The sequence below is a fragment of the Sarcophilus harrisii genome, chromosome 1 (genome assembly GCF_902635505.1).
Source record: "Sarcophilus harrisii chromosome 1, mSarHar1.11, whole genome shotgun sequence".
NCBI classification, from domain to species: domain Eukaryota; kingdom Metazoa; phylum Chordata; class Mammalia; order Dasyuromorphia; family Dasyuridae; genus Sarcophilus; species Sarcophilus harrisii.
Window position 1 is genome coordinate 687695070 of NC_045426.1, and position 18288 is coordinate 687713357.

The window sequence follows — 18288 nt, forward strand, 5'->3', positions numbered from 1 at the left end:
GAATCCAAGCACTGCCACTTGCCTGCCTCTACTACAAATAAGAGATCTGAGAATACGGCATTTCAGAGGGCTTATAACCAAAATAATTTGTGTTGCCAAGCTGAATATAATCCTACAAAGAAAATAAAAAGTTAACCTTTGGGAATAGAGGAGTTTTATGTAGTCCTGTTGAAAAGACCAGAACTGAATAGGAACTTTTAAGTTAATATAAATTATTAACCACAAGGGTTCAGAGAAACCTAGAAAGGTAAATTTCTCTGAGCAATAAAAATATGTGTGATGATATAGTGCTAACATTCTGATAGAGAAGAAACAAATGTCCTTTTAAAACCTTACTGTCTTAAAAAGAAGGATATTAAAAGAATTAAAAAAGAAAAATATCTCTCCTTGGGAGTAGATTGGGTCTTTTCTAAAGGTTCAAAAGGGGGTGGGGGAATGGCAGGGTAAAAGGAATTTGCTAGTTTTTAAAAGTGTTTCTCAAAATTGAGGAGCATGAGAAGTATACACAAACAAGGAAGGAACTGTTCTTATCATTGTCTAGCCCCACCAGGTAAAGGCCTGTTTCTTCTTTGAGCCTCCATGTTGAGGCCTTGGTTTAGTTTTTTTGGGGGGAGGGCATTGGAGCTGTGTGAGGCACTTGGACTTGAGACTTGCCCAAAGTCACATAACTAGTGAATGTTAAGTGTCTGAGACTGGATTTGAACTCAGATCTTCCTGACTGCAGCCTGGTGCTCTCTACTACACCACATAGCTGTCCCCATAGGTCTTTTAAGCAGGAGTGAGTTAGTCTGCCTCCAGAAATGTCCAAATCCTGTAACTACAGTTATCCTATTGTTAATGAAATAAATTGATATATTTGTAAAATGCCCAGCACAGAGCCTGGTATATAGGAGTCACTGAATAAGATGTTCCTCCTACTCTCCTTCCCATTTAATATGTAAGAAAAGTAGTATGACTCAGTTTTATTCCAGCAGGTATCCTTTTTGTCTCTTAGCAGTTAACCTTTTCCATGTTCTCTGCACCATCTTGTTGTCAGAATTGGTCATACTTAAAATGGCTGTCTCTGTGGCACTGCCAATAATCAACTTACTGGCAATAGTCCTGGATTTGGAGACCAAAAGGAGCTGCTGGTGAGGAGGCTAGGACTTTCCTGGGGGCTGTGAGGGTTTGGGCCTTCTTTTGGGGAACAGGCATGGGGTTAGAAAGTGCATGTTCTGTGTTCTGATCTAAAAGTTAAATATCAGGGTAGGTAGAGCACTGAGTTGGAGATCTGAGAACCTGAGATTGAATCCTACCTCAGACTCGTTAGCTCAGTCTAGCTGCTCTGAGGCTCAGTTTTATCATCTGTAAGATAGGTATAATAACACCACCTGTCTCCCTGGTGGTGTGAGACTCCAAAACGAACTCGACTGTGACTGTTGGCTCTCTGGTTTGGTAGAGAGCACTTTGGACCTGGAGGGAGGACGAGGCTCCCCCCGGGTGGCGACTGGCCGCAGCCAGACTTCTTGGTTTTCCTTCATTTCAGGGGCTTTTAGGAATGTTTTAGGTCTTTGCCTCAAGCTGGCTGGCCTAAAGAGCAGGCCGAGTCTTTGCCTCCTTCCATTTTCCTATGTAAGATACACACGTCCCATCGCTAACGATGGAGCATTTAGATCTGTGTTTGTCTCCCTGGAGGTTCATTTGGTTTTGAGGCAGAAAGCTTGAAAAGAAGTAGTTTGTGTCTGATGACAGTGTTAGGACTCTGGAGTGGGTGGTTTTGCCATTAGAGAGAATCTTGGTTTTCCTTAGGGGCCAGACCTTTGATTGCGTCACTTTGGAGAGCTCCCAGGGTGGAAGCTCTGATGGCTATCAGTAGTTAAGAGGCGGGGGGGGGGGGGGGGGGGGGGGGGGGGAATTGGTCACGCAGCTAAATGTCTGGATCTGGAGCTAGCTCTTAGTGATTAGGAGCCAGGCCCCCTGCTCCACACACGAACATTGTAACAAACCTGCCCCGGTGCTTCTTGGGCAGGGGTTCTGTGCAGTGTCGCCTGTCCCGCCCCCCATGATGAAAGCACGCTCACAGTGGGCTGCGTAGGGACAGCCCTGAGGCAGGGCTTCTTCCTTGAGAGCGCTTTCCACCTCCACTACTGCTCTGTCTGGGCTGGGCTCCTCTTGGTATCTTCCCCTTCTCCCCCCTCCCCCCTCCCTTCTGTGTTGTCTCTCCCCAGTGGGACTGTAAGCTCCTTGAGGGCTCCCTATTAATGGTATGGCACAATCCCTGAATCGCAAACCCTTAGTAAAGGTTCACTGGACTATTGGGTTGGAAATGAGGAAACGCCCTTTTACCAATTCAGGTCTTATCTGCCCAGAACACTTGAGAGGCTAAGTGCCCTGGCCAGGGCACACACTGGACTTTTGGCCCTCCTCCAGGCAGTTTTAGTGAATAATGGATGCTTCCTCTGGCCTCGTACCAGTCAATCAACAAGCAGTGATTAAGCACAGACTGAGTGCTAGACACTGAGATACAGGTAGCAAGAGTGAACCAAATGAGCATATAGTTTGATGGTGGAGACCACAAAGATCCCTATCCATGTATGCCCCATAAATACAAGTATACACAGAGAAGTGAAGGATAATGTCATTGAGCAGTGAGAACTCTGGACCATGGGTGGGGGTTGGGAAAGATTTTGTGACTCTTGGAGAGAGGGATTCTGGGAAGGCACAGTTGGGGAAGGGAGGGTATTCTAGGCAGAGGAGTGACCAAGACAAAGGCTCAGAGGTAGTAAATGGAGTGTGATGTGTGAGGAGCTGAGAGAAAACCAATTTGTCTGGATTTCAGAGGATTAGAAGGGGAAGAATGTCCATTGGTGGGACAGCTAAGACAGGCTGGGGTCAGCTTGGGTGTGCTTTAAGAGCCAAACAGTCTTTTGTAGATCATGTGGGAAAGTTTTGTCATCAGCACTGTCCTTAAGGAAAATGACCTAGAGAGTGTTTGGGTGGCGTTCATGCTTCTCCTTCCAGCCACCTAATCTCATCCTCCCATTCCTTGGAGAAGCCCGTAATAGTGGGAATCGTGGTGGCAAGAGCTGACCCTGTGCAGAGCACTTCACATCTGTCCCCTCTAAGACACGCCCGTAGGTGACATCACCCCCAACTGAGGCTTAGAGGTAGTGCTGTGATTCTTTAGCCTCCTCCTTAATAAATATCTGAGGTGGGGGTTGGAACCCAGGGTCCTCTGACTCCCAAACCCGCCCTCAGCCCACTAGGCCATATTGCCTTTCACTGGAATCAATGTTAGTTTCCATTCTATACCCGCAAATCTTTCCCTTCTATATTTATTTGTAAAATGTCCTTTTTATTATGAATCGCAACTGCTCTATTAACTGGCGTTGCTTAGCTGGGTTTGAATGGAAAAGTACTATGGGGATGGAGGAAAGAATTTTTTGAGTTCCCAGTATGTGGCAGTTTATGTGGAAGACCACAGTGTGAGGACTGAGGTCCTGTGCTTGCCTGGGAATCTGCCTTTAGGCCTTGGTTTGGAGCCAGGTGAGCTTTTGTGCACCTCTTTCCTTTATAAAATGGGGTGGGAGTGGGGGTGTAGATCTCTTCAGAGAAGGGTCTCTCTTTCTGCCCTGACATTCGTTCAGATCTGTCTACAGACCTGAATCTATCCCCAGCCCATAGTGGGTTTAGCTACATTAAAAAAATTTTTTTTTTTTTGATTCGACTGTCTAAGGATAGTCCTGCCCTGGAGGGGGGAAATAAATTAGAGCTCTTAGATTGGGTTTAGACACACACACACACACACACCCCACTGGGTTCTGAAGTGTGGGTTGACTGCCCCTTCTGCCCCCTGCAGAGCTAAACGGCCATTGGCCTCCATGGACCTGCAAAGAGAAACGTTATTGGGAATAAAGGTTGTCTAATACCTTTAAAATTAAACCATAAAGGGAACACTTAGGGTTGGATTACTCTTCATGAATAGTGAGGGATGTCAAAAAGAGGAAGGATCACTTTTAATATTGGGAGTTTTATATTTTGAGTGGTACCAAATTATTGAATCTCTTGTTGGGGCATGTGAAAGCTGAGCAGTGTATTGGAATATTGAGAATTCACTTTCCTAAGCTGTCTCCTCCCAAGTCCCTCTTCTTTGGGGCTGGAGCAGAACTAATAACAATAATAATATTCACACTCCATGACTTGTTAGGTGTGAAATATTGCTGCTTGTTGCATAAGCATTTCCTGAAGGAATTTCTTTTTAACTTGCTATGTCCCTGCAGTCAGGTGAAAGGCTGAGTTTTTATCTCCTGAGATTATGCATTGACAGTCTCCTTCCTATGCTAGTTAGTGATCACATGCCCTGTGTTGTAACTTGGGTGAAATGGAGCTTTATTTAAAGAGTGAGCCTAGGCTCTGCACAGATTGGCATTCATGGGTCAAAAGTGGGGCAGTAAATAGAGCTGGAGTTCTTGGATGTGAATAAGCTCTCTTTTGATAGGATGCAGAAAATTGTTTAATGTGGAGGGCATCGAGCCAAATGATTCTCATCCCAGCTCTAATTATTGGGAGGTTCATCCTTTCACTGGGGCCCAAGGTGCCTTTCACACAAAAATTCCCACAAGCCTTCTCAGGGCTGAGCATCCTTCAGCCAGTTTTCGTATATACATCCCCACTCTGCTGGCTTCCCCGTGGCCTGCCTCAGCAGCCCCATCACTGGGGCATGGTCATCTCCAGTCACTCCTTAGCGAGCAAGTGCCTTCTCTCCCATGTCTCCTGATGTCCTTGGGAAGAGCCCTCCCCAGTCTGGCTTCTCTCTTCTCTCCTTGCTGGATCTTCCTCTTGTCAGCCCAGCCCAGCCTTGTTTCCAAAGACTTGTCACAGTGCCTCCCTCTCCATTGTCTCCCCTGGTGACCCCGTGGCATGATACGTCCCAGGCTTCTGTGTATCCAGCCCTCCTCTCCTTCCGAGCTCTGATCCTGCTTCTCCAGTCCAATAAACATTTATTGAGCACCTACTGTGTGCCAGGCATTTGTTGCTCTCTGAGAGCTTGAAGACTAATGGGAGGGGACAGCTGGAGTTCGGGGTGCTTGGGCATCTCACTCTGGGTGACGACTGAGTCGGGGCTGAGCCCTGAGGCTCAGGATGGTCACCCTCTGAGATTGCATCAGGTGTCCTTCTGAGGCGCCGACTGGGGTCAAACCAAGGCCCAGTATTCCATTCTGTCCCAACCATTCTGAACCCTGAATGTCATCTTTACCCTTACCCAAGGCATTGATCAAAGTATTAAATATATATAGGACATCCCCCCACCCCAAGATTGGCTCTCTGGGCCACTCCAAGGGAGAGCTTGTAAATTAGCCTTGAACCTTTCTTGGACTCCTCTTTGTTTCTGGCCATTGTGATAGCCTTTAACACTTAGGTAGTGCTTGCTGTTTGCCTGGCACTGGGTTTTTGCAACCATAACAGCCTGGAGAGGTGGGTGGGTGGGGGCAGCGGGCTACTTGGCCCAGAGGCCACTTTGCCAGGCCACTAGTGACTGGCTGGGCCTCCCCTGTTCGGGCCCTGACCTCCCAGTGCGGGCCCTGTCCCTGTTCTTTTCTCCAGATTCATCCCCCTTGTCTCCAAGCTTCCTGCCCAAGACCAAAGAGATTCAGGTCAGCTCATTAGCGGAGTACAATTGTCCCCCAGTGCTAGGGGCCTGCCCCTGTTCTCTGTAATCTTTGGGGAAAAGTCTTCCCAGAGCCACATCTTCTGGCTCTTTCTCTGCCAGAGGGTGTCGTTCACCAAGTGATTTAAACCAATTAAGAGCAACTCGGAACTCTTCCTATCTCCTTAGTTACCTGGGGAATCAACTCCCTGCTAGCCTCTGGTTGTCTTTGGCAGAGCACCCAGCCCAGACAGGTCACCTGGGGGCAGAGGTGAAGAGCTGTCTCATCACGGTATTGACCCAGCTGGTGCGAAGGGCCTACTGGGTGCTAGGCACGGGGCACAGTCAGAAAAGAGGACCATCCTCACCTTCGGGGGGGGGGGGGAGGCGGGAGGCGGGAGGGCAGCCAGTGCAGACTCTCCCCTTTGGGAGTCATGGAGGCCCCGTGTAGCTCTTGGCTCTGATGCAGCTTTTGCTTTCTTTGCTTGTCCTGAGGGCTAATGTTCCTCAGGCTGCTGTCACTGTTCTGATACTATTCAAGAAGGAAAAAAATTCTAAATAAAACTATTCCCAGCTATTTGTGATAAACAAACACCCCTACACACACACACACACACACACACACACACACACACACACAGAACGTGGCTGGGTTGTAACTCTCCTTTCCCATCTATCTGTATCTGGAATACAAACTCTCTTGGGGCAGATAAGCTCTCCTACCTGTTAGATCTTTCCCACTCAACTCACCTGAACATCTTGGCAGGCTTCAAGGCTCTCTGGGAGTCCGGGGATTCACAGCACGTCTTTATTTCTTGTGTTTATTCTTCTGGCTGCCACATTTTTTCCTTGACTATTTAGATGCATTTTGAAAATATTTGGAAAGCTGGTGGTTCCTCCTTCTTTGTGATCTTGGTGAAAAAGGAATGGATATATGTCAAGCCCATTGAAAGGCCTACTGCAAGGTCTTGACAGGTCTGGGTTTGAGTGCTAGTGAACTTTCAGTGGGTCTCATCTATAATCCAGGAGGCTGAGGCAGGAAACCAGTTCAAATCCTTTCATCTTCCCCAGTCATTTGGCCCTGTGCTAGCATTACAGGGCAGTAATTGAATTAATCATATCTCACTTAGGATGGTTTGAAGATCGCAGAGTTGAAGCACCTTGAGAGCAGATTTATTGTCATATATATTAAGGGAGTTTTTCTTAAGCCAAATACAAAATTGCACGCTAGAGGAGCAATCTCATCTTCAAGTTAACTCTTAAATGTATTTCTGTCTTTTCTTCCCCCTTCACCCCCAAACTTACATACAAGACAGATTTGATCATGGGTAGCAAGGACCTTCCTGGTATTGTGGTTACCCTGCCCTTCTCAGCTCTTCATGATTGTGTGTAGTGTGGAGCCTCTTCCCTGAAGGGACACGAGGAGAAAGAAGCAATTGATGAGGAATTAGATGATCAAGTTCATGAGCTCAATAAATACATAAATCAAAAATTAAAAAGTCCCAAAGGATCCATTTGCATCTTTAAAAGTCTCGATTTTCATCAGAACAGTGTCAAGATTATTTACCTGCATCCTCTTCCACCATATTTGGCTGCATGCTCAGAGGCTTGATGTCATTGTAGTCAGGACATGTGTTTCTACTTCTGCTTTCTTGGCTTCCTGTTATTTATATTCAACAATTGGCTCAGTAGTTTACCAATCTTTGAATGTAGAGCATTTTTCTAGCGTTGTCATTTGGTGTATATGTAATGATGAGGATGAGGGGGAGGGATGTTTGTTTTGATTTTTTTGCTGTTACAAATATCTGGGAATGGTTTTATTAATAATTTTCTTTTTTTTTTTTTTTCTTTTTTTTTTTTTTGCTGTTTTTCTTCTAACTTAAAATAAAGCCATAGTAATGAGATCCAAGGGCAGAGTCTCCTTTCTAGCTTACTCTGTATTTTATGCTAAAATTATATCACTACACAATTACAATAATAATGTGATAGTGCTTATTTTTCTATAGCTCCATTAAGTGTGAATTTTGCCATTTTAAACTCTTTTTAAACTATAATGTAGACATGAATCCCTAGAAACTGCCAGTATATGTACAAGTCACAAAGTTGAAGTCAGATGTTTAAGGTATAGTAGGACCTTAAAGTGATCCAGATCTACATTTCTTTGATCATTCAAGAAGTTGAGCATTATTTGGAGTTTTTAACTTGGATAAAATGTTCCTTTCTTCTGGCTATTTGTCTACTTGAGAACAGTTATACTGTGAAAACCTTGTACCCAGTACTCCTTCCCTCCCTGCTAAGGACATCAAGACCACTCTCTAGGAGCCCCGACTTTCCTTTAGATTCTCACAGCCCTTTGAAATCCCCTCTCATCTTTTTTTCCCCCTTGTCTTCCTATCTTCCCCAGTATCCTCCACCCCATTCTCTGTTACCTTAAGGACAAGCCAGGGGGCTCCTCCATCTTTGAAAACAAAGAACCTCCTTGGAAGGTTCCATTCCCTCAGCTATTGGCAGAACTCCCAGGCCCCATGGCTTGCTCCCCTTTCCCCTGTGCTCTGTCTCTCAGTCTCTTCATTTTCCTCTCAAACTTTTGCACTCTTGGAGTTCCCATTTTCTGTGGAGGACAGAAGCCAGCGGCTCCATCCTCGGTCGCTCGTCGCGTCACCTCCTCACCTGCTCCTTCTCCCCATTCACGTGCTCCTTGCCACACAGCTGAATGGCAGCCCTTCCTGGTCCCCACCAAATCCCTTTTGCAGCTGGTCCTTATTTACCTTCCCGGCCTTCTCACATGCTCCTCTTTTCCCCCTCTGGACCAGCTACTTGTGCTGACCACCATCTTGCTCTCTGTCTGTGGACAGCCCCCAGATTGCCAGATCCCCTTGCCTGGAGTTGATGTTCCTCATATATGGCAAAGTTCTGTTCCAAAGGGCCACCTTCTTTCTTGGCAGATTCCCTCATCTCTTCTTCTCTTCCCCCCCCCCCCCCCCCCCAGCTCTTAGGGTCTTCACAACACTGATGTTGTAGTTCATATTTCTCTTAGAATGTCAGCTCTCTGAGGATCGCTTTGCTTTTGTCTTGAGCTCTGCAGTGCCCGCTCTGTAACCCAAAAGGCCCGTAAGGCTCCCTGGCTGGTTTGGCTTCTCCAAGGCTCTACCAGGCCCCCCCCCCCCCCAAGACATAGTCATAGTCTTAGAATCAGAAAGCAACCCATTGAAGGGCTTGTAAGAACTTATTTTCCAGCTTATTGGTCTGTGTGTTTACTTCCGGGGGGGGTCCATGGATGAGCCCAGTAAGTCCAATTCTTATTGGGCCCTGCAGACTGTCTCTATGGATGCTTTAGTCCCCTTGCTGCAGAGGCCTTGCATTGCAGAGGCAGGAGAGGGTCAGGGCATTAGGAAGGACACATAGGAGTCCCTTGAAATCAGAAACTGTCCTTTGCCTCTTTTTGTACCCTCCAAGCTTAGTACAGCGCCTGGTACATAATAAGCACTTGGTAAGTGTTTGTTGATTACTAATTAAGGGGTGTTAGCTTGTTTGAAAAAATAGAGATTATACACGGAGAGGATAAGAGAAATGTGTGGGAAGGGAAGGCCCCTCAGATCTGATTTCTATATGGATTATTGTAAAAATTGTGAGTTTAAATTTGTTGGTTTAATTGTCAATCCAAATGTTTGCTTATTTTAATACAGTTGGTGACAAAGTTCCTGCCGACATAAGGTTGACGTCCATCAAGTCTACCACCTTACGAGTGGATCAGTCAATTCTCACAGGTAATTGCTTATGTACATGTGAAGCTGAATGCCTTCCGGCGCCTGATTCATGTCACTCTAAAGCTTGCTAGAGGATGCTCTGAGTTAAATTGCCATTAATGGGCCGGGTCAGGAGTTTTTATTAAGCACTAAAGAGATCTGGCTCAGACACTTGAGAAAGAGATTTAAGAATAGATTCCATGTTGGGAGATCTTTTATCAGGCTTCTCCCCTGTCAAGAGATAGAACCTGTACTATTTTCATCTTTCAGAAAATAATAATTTCTAAAGTACTTCTAGCCAAACATTTCTTGAGTTTTTATTTTTATACAAAGCCAGAGGTTTGGGGGGGGGGGGGGTTAAGGAGAGGGTATAAAGGAAAAGATTATTGTAATGCATGTGTACATTTATATCCTTGACTTTCATCTCATGGGCAATGGGGTGTGGGGTAGTTAGTAGCCAAATCAGCTGGAGTCAGAGGGAAAAGTATGAGCTGGTGGAAGGTAAATACTAAAGTGACCTTTAAGTTTTATAGCATTCGGTAATCTATAAGTGCCTGCTCTGTTTCTGATTAGTTGTGTGACTTTGAGCCTCAGTTTCCTTATCTGTAGAAGCTGAGGACCCTTCCAGCCCTGATTCCTTCTTTCTTTGCCACAAAACAAAAGGTCTTAGATTGTTATTGAAGTGCCTCATTTGATAGAATCCCAGGCCGTTGGGCTGCCTGCTTGGTGCTTTCTAATCTCCCGATCTCAGATCTGAACTCCTTTGCAACAATCACCTACTAAACAGGCATGATTAACAATAAAAGTGCTCTAACAATAAGGCCGCCTTCTACCTGGACTCTGCACACTTGAACTTGAGGCTTGCTAGGAGCTCTTTCTTTCCCCTTGTTGGCAAAGGTTCTGGGCAGGGCAGGGTGGAGGGCCCCACAAATGACTACATGACCCAGGGAAGGAAGGGTGGCAGAAGATCGGTACAAAAAACAATGAAAGCCTGAAAAAAAGCCCACAGATTGGTAGGGGAAAATAAAAATTTTAAAGGTTATCAAGATTCTCTATCAGATTATTAATTTCCAAAGCAATTGCTTGTATAGAGGAGGTGATGTGAGAAAAGTCGAAACAACAATGCTCAGACTGGCAGCTTTCCGAACAGTCTTTATGTGGAAGGAAAGTTCCCAAAGTCTGCAAGTAAACTTATTACCAGCTTAAGTGAAGACTTGTGCATATGGCTGGAGATGAAAAATAGGAATCTGTTTTGAGTTGTTCACATGTAGTTTTGAAATAGAAACTTAGGAAAGAAAGCTAAAACTAAGGTTGATGAATCTACAGAGAGAATATGAGTAGAAGTAAGCTTCTCTTGGCCACCTTCTCGCTGCATGGTACCTGTGTTTTTGTTATGGAACAGAGAAGTAGGGTTCTTTTGTGATCATAAATCTCTTGTTTTATCATGGAAGCCTCCTGGAGAAGTCAGCAGGACAGAACTCCTGAGAGGAGATCGAGGGGTCCTGCCTTTGCAGCTTATTGCTGCTATCCCATGGTGCCTGAGAGATGGGGCTGCCCCCAAAAAGGGAGCAGGCCTTTCTCACTCCCCCCAGTCCTTGATCCTTCTTTATCTCCACAGCATTGTATGAACAAAAAGTCAGGCCCTGAAACCTCTAATCACTTAGGTACCAAACTTGCCTCAGGAGCCCCCAGAATGGGAGTCTTGTTATGATATGACCTAGTACAAAATTCTGAATGAAAAAAGTGAACTTCAAAAGTTATTCTAGAAAAGAGAACTCTCCCTTCAAAAACTGCACTGCCACTGAAAGATCTGCATCAGTTAAACAGGATTTTGCTAATAGGCGTTTAAGAACCCGATTAACATGTAATTCCTGGTTAAAGCCTGGGAAGGGAAGGTTGATCCTTGAGGTGCAGGCAGGCCCTGGCAGACCATGTCATTGAGAATCAGATTGGTATTTGCCAGCTCTCGGCTGCCCCTGGTCTTTCTGTGAAATCGTTGTTTTTTGGTTTTGGTTTTTTTTTTTCTTTCTCTTTTTATTATTTGACATTTGCTTTTAATTGGCAATCTGTCATGTCATAGAAAGTATTACAGATTTTTGCAACTTTAAACTTATTGATCATTCCTCAGCAGGGAGCTTACATTTTAATATCTCCCTTTTAATGTTTGTATTTTAGGGGAATCTGTCTCTGTTATTAAACACACGGACCCTGTGCCTGATCCCCGGGCTGTCAATCAAGATAAGAAGAATATGCTCTTTTCTGTAAGTATTACTTAAAGCCTAATTGGTGCTCAGAATTATGGGTTTCGGGGAATCTTAGCTCTTAAAATGAATAACCAGAAACCTGGCCTACAGGAGATTGCTAAAGGGAGCCCTGCTTAGCAAATAGGTTGTACTTCAAAAGTCTCGAAGTTGACCACTTTTCAGAACTGATGTTTGTTCTGAAAAACTTAACTCGAGAGCTAGGGACCACTGTGGGTGCTGTAAGCCATGGAGCTGGCCCAGGGGAGAAGGATTTAGATGACACCTGCCCCCCATTTCTCCCATAATTCTCTCAGGGTACAAATATTGCCGCTGGAAAAGCCATGGGAGTAGTTGTCGCCACTGGCGTGAACACTGAAATTGGCAAAATCCGTGACGAAATGGTGGCGACCGAGCAAGAGCGGACACCCCTGCAGCAGAAGCTGGACGAGTTTGGGGAGCAGCTGTCCAAAGTCATCTCCCTCATTTGCATCGCCGTCTGGATGATCAACATTGGGCACTTCAATGACCCGGTGCATGGGGGGTCCTGGATCAGGGGCGCCATCTACTACTTTAAAATTGCAGTCGCCCTGGCTGTCGCGGCCATTCCTGAGGGTCTGCCTGCAGTCATCACCACCTGCCTGGCCCTGGGCACCCGCCGAATGGCCAAAAAGAACGCCATCGTCCGGAGCCTGCCGTCCGTGGAGACCTTGGGCTGCACCTCAGTCATCTGCTCAGACAAGACCGGCACTCTGACCACCAACCAGATGTCTGTGTGCAGGGTAAGGCGCCCTGGGCTCGCTCCCTCCCTCCTCCGTGGGGCCGGGGAGCAAGCTTGTCCCCTTTCTGGCTCTGATGCTCTCGGTCTGTCACAGGGAGGTGGGAGAGGTCCTTGGATCTCCTTAGAAAAGCTGGAGGGTCCTGAAGTCTGGAGGCAGGACAAGGAGCAGGGGTGTAGGGAGATCCCGAAGGGGTGGGGGGAGGGCTCCTGACGACAGGCCCGCTTGCCCGCTGCAGGTTTGGTTTTTGTCTTGTGGCAGTGGATTGAGGGCATCTGCTCTGCCCCGTGCTAACCGGGGACATGAACTTGCCTGTCCTTGGGCATCCATCTCAATTAGTTTGGGTGGCAGGGGCATGGTGCACTTCATGCCATTTCCTCCGGAAGAAGCTGCCATCCGTTAGTGGAGCCTGTTCGTTCCTTTCAGCTGTATCCAACTCCTTTGGGGAGTGGCTGGCCATTTCCTTCCCCAGCTTGTATTAGAGATGAGAAACTGAGGCATACAGGGAAGGGACTCAGCCCAGTCCCCACAGCTGGGAGGTGTCTGAGGCTGGGTGTGTGCACTGGGTCCCCGGGCTGCCTGGGACATCAACTTAGCAGTCAGAGGCCCTTCTTAGCCTACCCTGCCACAAAAATAAACCCAGATTGTTATCTTTTGGGTCTTGCCAGATTAGACAAAGTTGGAGAAATCCAAGCTCAGGGGAGCTTAGAGAGAGGGTAGAGAGGCAGCAGTTTCCCTGGGAAGTAGCTGTTAGTTTTTAAAAATCAACTTGGCTTTCCGTATTGCACAGGTTTCACTTGACTCTGGGCCTCAGAATTACCTCCAATTCAAAGTAAGGCAGCCTGCAGTCAGGAAGGCCCGATTTCAAATCTTGCCTCAGAGCTCATTTTCTGTGTGACCCTGGGTAGCTCACTTAGCCTCTTTAGGTCTCAGTTTTCTCATCTGTAAAGTGGGGGGGTAATAAATAACAGGACCTTCTTCCCAGCATGGTCCTGAGTATCAGATAAGCTAATCTTGGCAAAGCACTTAGCCCTGCGCCTGGCACATGATCGGTGCTACAGAAATTAGTGATTTATTTTGATAGCATCATCACCCTTCACAAAGGTGACTTCATTTTCTTTTCTTTGAACCCTTTTTGAAAGGTTCCCACGAGTCCTAGGTGCTTCTGCTCACTGCTTTAGGAGTGTTATCATTGATTTCTTCCTCATTTAAAGTGAAGAGCCCCCAGCAACCCTGCCACTGGTCGTGCCATCTTGTGCATAAGTTGGTGCTTTGATACTTGGAAAGAACATTGGGATAACAAGGTTTTAGTTTTAAGCATCAGCACTTTGCTAAATAGTAGATAATGATGATTGTAGCTGTTCTTCCTTATTCCCATGGTGGAAATGCTGTGGTTTCCACTGCTGACAACCTAAAGAGGGCCTAGAGTCTTAGCTGTGGGTGTTGGTCATCCTCCAGCCAAGGGGCCTCTGGGAAGAGGACATGTGTCCAGGGTTTCAGAAGGACCAAACATCTCCCAACACTCACTTGATCCAACCTGCTCCGGGCAGGCAAAGTGACCTCCCTGAGAGGACGCAGCCCTGGGATGCTCTACTTTCCCCCAGCCCTGTTTGGACAATGTTTGACTATATTAATTGAATGCCGACTCCCAAGTCTTGTTAATATTAATTTCACTTCATATAGACAAAGAAATAAGCCTTTGAAACAAATTACTCGTGACCAGTAGCAGGGAAGTGGGCTCTTCTGTTTGGGGCGGGCAGATCTGCGTGGTCTGGGGGCTGTTTGCCCATTGGCTCGAACAGAAGAGCGGTCTGCTCTTGGTCTGAGGCCGGGGTCTTCCGGGGGCCACTGGGGGACAAACTCGAGTGACTTTGACTTTGTGTTACAAGACAGCTGCTTTCTCTTGTGTGTCAGGCTGATTGATTTTTGCTCAGCAATAAGCTCATCAGGCTTTAAAACTGTCTTCCACAGATGTTTATTCTGGACCGAGTGGAAGGGGATAGCTGCTCCTTGAATGAGTTTACCATAACTGGGTCAACATACGCACCCATGGGAGAAGTGTAAGTAGGGCATCCTTGGTAGACCTGCCACCCACCCACCCCCAAAGTCTGGCCTGGTGAGGAGGGCCACATTCTCACTCTGTCTGGCCACAGCCCTGTGCAAGCTGGCGAAACGAAGGGAGGAGAGAGGGCGAGCACAAGAGGCTGCACACTTTTTGAGATGTTTGAGAGGGAGAAGAAGGATGCTGTGGTGGAGGATTGGTGGGATCCTATCATGTTTTTAACTTGTGCACATTTGTGGGCAACAGAGAAGGAGCAGTGGGTATGGGACGACTTCATAAGGAGGTGGGGGACCTCAAGTAAAAGGAGTTTTTAACGTGGGAGAACTAGCGATTGTTGCCTGAGAACACATATAAGGAGAATGTCAGCCATGGTTGTTGTTAGAACAACCTGCTTACTGGTCCCAGTCCTAGGCAGGGGAATGAGGCATGATGGAGGATGAGCTGGAGGGGGCCAGTCTGCCAGGAACACACTGGATGAGAAGGCACTTAGGGCCACTGGTATGTCGCTGATCTGGATAAAGATGATAACAGCTTCTCTAAAGGAGATTAAAGATCTAATGAACCCTGCCAGTGACCAAAAAAAGTCATAGATCTGAAGCATCTCAGGAAGCTACATTGTCCATTTTCCATCGTCTCCTGAGTAATTTTTCTCAAAGCAAAAATAAAGTTATTTCTTATTCTCCGATGTGATCCTTTGAGCTACTGTCTTCTTAAGGTAGTGACAGGGAGACTGCTGACAACAGCCTTAAAGTCAAATAACGTTTAAAAGAATCTAGTCTAAAGTACATGATTTCATGAGTGGCAGGTAGATGATGCAGTACTCGAGAGGGAAAGAAAGATTTCCATGATTTCTGTCTCCTATTATCAGATTGCACCCACATTCCCAGTGAGTGTCATTGAATGACAATAAAATGTTTGGATGATTGTTTTTTGTTTTGTTTCATTTAAAAAAAGGTGCTTAAAAAGAAACAAGAAAAAGACCTTTTACATTTGCTTTCAGTCTTCTACCTCTGGTCTTGAAGGAGTAAAATATGCCAATCAAACTCCACAGGCTGATGAGTCTTTTTTTTCCTGTTAGGGACGGCTTCTTGGTTAGGGTCGTTCTGCCGAGGGATTTTTAGAAATAGCTTCATTCGTGTAATTGAGTGACAAACCTCTCTGTCCAGAAGACATCCCCAAACTTCTCAAGAGAGGGGTTAAACACCCGAATATCAGGGCCTGTACTGGCTGGCCATTGTAAAGAATGGTCTTGATTCATTTTGAGTGAGAAGCGTGTTAAAGGCGGCTTCTCTGCCGGTGGATTAGCCGGAGCTGATGGAGCATTTGTGAATATAGAGGTCTGCCCTAGGTGCATTTGGCACAGTCATTTTGGAGTAAAAATGTCATTAATACAGAAACAGAATTAAGAAGCAGACCAGCTGAGCTTGGAACCCGCGCCATAGAGATGACGGGTTCTGTGCTCTCTGTCTTCCTCTGACAGGCACAAGGATGACAAACAAGTGAAGTGTCACCAGTACGACGGTCTCGTAGAGCTGGCCACCATCTGTGCCCTTTGCAATGACTCTGCTTTAGACTACAATGAGGTGAGCACCCGTCCGAGGGGAAGGGACCCCGCTGGCCGGGGCCTTAACGCCAGTTTTTGCTACTTGAGCTTTTCCCTTTTGGGGTCTTAGAACCCAGCCTCCTCTTTCCTCCCTTCTGGAGAGGACCTCATTTTCTTGTTCCCCATTTATCTGAGACATCCTGGATCCAGTCAGACACACTTGAGCTCCATCCATCAGGTACCCTTTACTGCCATTCATACATCTCGGGGTTTACATGGCTGGGGCAGCTAATGGAGGTGACCCGAGTGGGGCCCCCCTGGCCATCCCCTCCCCAAGAACTCCGTGATCAACATTGTGTCTTGGAGAGGAAAAGCTGAGACCTTCAGTATGTCCTTCCTGTGAAGGTCATTGTGAGGTTTGGTCTCCTCCCATGAAGCCCTTTTATCTCGCTTCCCTGAGAAGGGAACTGCTGAGCATGAGCAAACCAAATTCTCAGGGAGTTCTTGGGGAGGATGCAGAGATTGTCCAGCCAGACTCTGGGGTGATTCTGGCACCGGAGAACCTTCGCAGCCCTCATCTCGTTCTCCCTTTAAAATAAAGGCAAAAGGTGTGTATGAAAAGGTTGGGGAAGCCACGGAGACGGCCCTCACTTGTCTGGTTGAGAAGATGAACGTCTTTGACACGGAGCTCAAAGGCCTCTCCAGGATCGAGCGCGCCAATGCCTGCAACTCGGTCAGTCCTTGGCCCGTGGGGGAGGGGCCAGAGTGGGGGGCTGTAGGTGCCACGGGTCTCATGGGCTGTCCGTCTTCTAGGTTATCAAACAACTGATGAAGAAAGAATTCACCCTTGAGTTTTCAAGAGATAGAAAATCCATGTCTGTCTATTGTACACCCAACAAACCCAGCCGGACCTCGATGAGCAAGATGTTTGTGAAGGTACGCGCTGGAAAAGAGAGCTTCTCCTTGCCTCGAGCCAGCACGAGTTGGGCGCTTAACTTCAGCACTGCGATTTGGGGGGGGGGTGACCCCCAACCCCTGGGTAACTCGGACGTCTCATCCTTTCTTTCTAGGGAGCCCCCGAAGGTGTCATCGACAGGTGCACACACATCCGGGTGGGGAGCACCAAGGTTCCCATGACCCCCGGGGTCAAACAGAAGATCATGACGGTTATCCGGGAATGGGGCACGGGCAGGGATACGCTGCGCTGCCTGGCACTGGCCACACACGACAATCCGCCCAGGAGAGAGGAGATGAACCTGGAGGACTCGGCCAACTTCATTAAGTACGAGGTGAGCCAGCGCGAGGAACCTTCCTGCACCCCTGCTCAGAGGCCACGGGATTCCAACGGCCAAGCGCAGCCTAGGCAGGGGCTCGGTGCTCTCCGTGTTTTACTGTTCTAAAACCCCATCTCTTCTGTCCTGAGCTTGGGCAGCCGGGGACCGTGGGGTGAGGGCGTGGGCAGGAAAGGACATGGTGTGCTGCTCATCACAGTGTGGGGCGGACCCAGACTTCCTCCTCACCCCTGTGGGAGGGCCGGGGTCTTGGGGTTTCAGGAGTCTGTGGGTGTGGGTGAGGCCCCAGAGGAAGTCTGGGACCTGGTGGCCTGGTTCTGCGGTTCCTTGTCACACTCTGGCCAAAAGGTGCCCGGTGTCTGTGCTGCGGGACACGGGGATGAGGGGCTTTGTCACCGAGGCCGCTTCTGCCCCGTCACCACTGGCCTCGTCCTTTCCAGACCAACCTGACTTTTGTCGGCTGCGTGGGCATGCTGGATCCCCCCAGGACCGAGGTGGCCTCATCCATAAAGCTCTGTCGGCAAGCCGGCATCCGCGTCATCATGATCACGGGCGACAACAAGGGCACCGCCGTGGCCATCTGCCGCCGCATCGGCATCTTTGGGAACGACGAGGACGTCACCGCCAAGGCTTTCACAGGCCGCGAGTTCGATGAGCTCAATCCCTCAGCGCAGAGGGATGCCTGCCTCAACGCCCGCTGCTTCGCCAGGGTCGAGCCTTCCCACAAGTCCAAGATTGTCGAGTTCCTCCAGTCTTTTGATGAGATTACAGCAATGGTGAGTCCCCGAGGAGGAGCTGGTACCTTTGTGGGGGGGGTATAAGGGGCTCCCCAAAGACAGAGCCAGGCAGTGCAGGAAGAAACGGACAGAAACGGGCTCCCTGTTAGTTGGTGGTGGAAGGAAACCCCCAGAGGAGGCTGAAGGGCCTTTGCAGGGGCCACATGAGGAAGGCCAGGAGTAGCTTCCCCTGAACGGGAAGCAGAGCCGGGGGGGGGGGGGGG

General features: G+C 47.8%; 1 protein-coding gene across 3 annotated transcripts in view; it reads left to right on the forward strand.

Moving 5' to 3' along the window:
• Nucleotides 1-18288, forward strand: part of ATP2A2 (ATPase sarcoplasmic/endoplasmic reticulum Ca2+ transporting 2) — a 52927-nt gene that overhangs the window by 27720 nt on the left and 6919 nt on the right. For all 3 annotated transcript variants that reach the window (XR_004231285.1, XM_031948562.1, XM_031948561.1), the window contains exons 6-14: nt 9313-9393; nt 11548-11633; nt 11930-12394; nt 14363-14451; nt 15934-16036; nt 16598-16729; nt 16810-16932; nt 17067-17285; nt 17729-18064. Coding sequence is in view for 2 of the 3 variants with exons in the window: in XM_031948562.1 (XP_031804422.1) it covers nt 9313-9393; nt 11548-11633; nt 11930-12394; nt 14363-14451; nt 15934-16036; nt 16598-16729; nt 16810-16932; nt 17067-17285; nt 17729-18064 (1634 nt within the window). In the remaining variant the exon portion in view is untranslated. The remainder of the gene's footprint in view (nt 1-9312; nt 9394-11547; nt 11634-11929; nt 12395-14362; nt 14452-15933; nt 16037-16597; nt 16730-16809; nt 16933-17066; nt 17286-17728; nt 18065-18288) is intronic.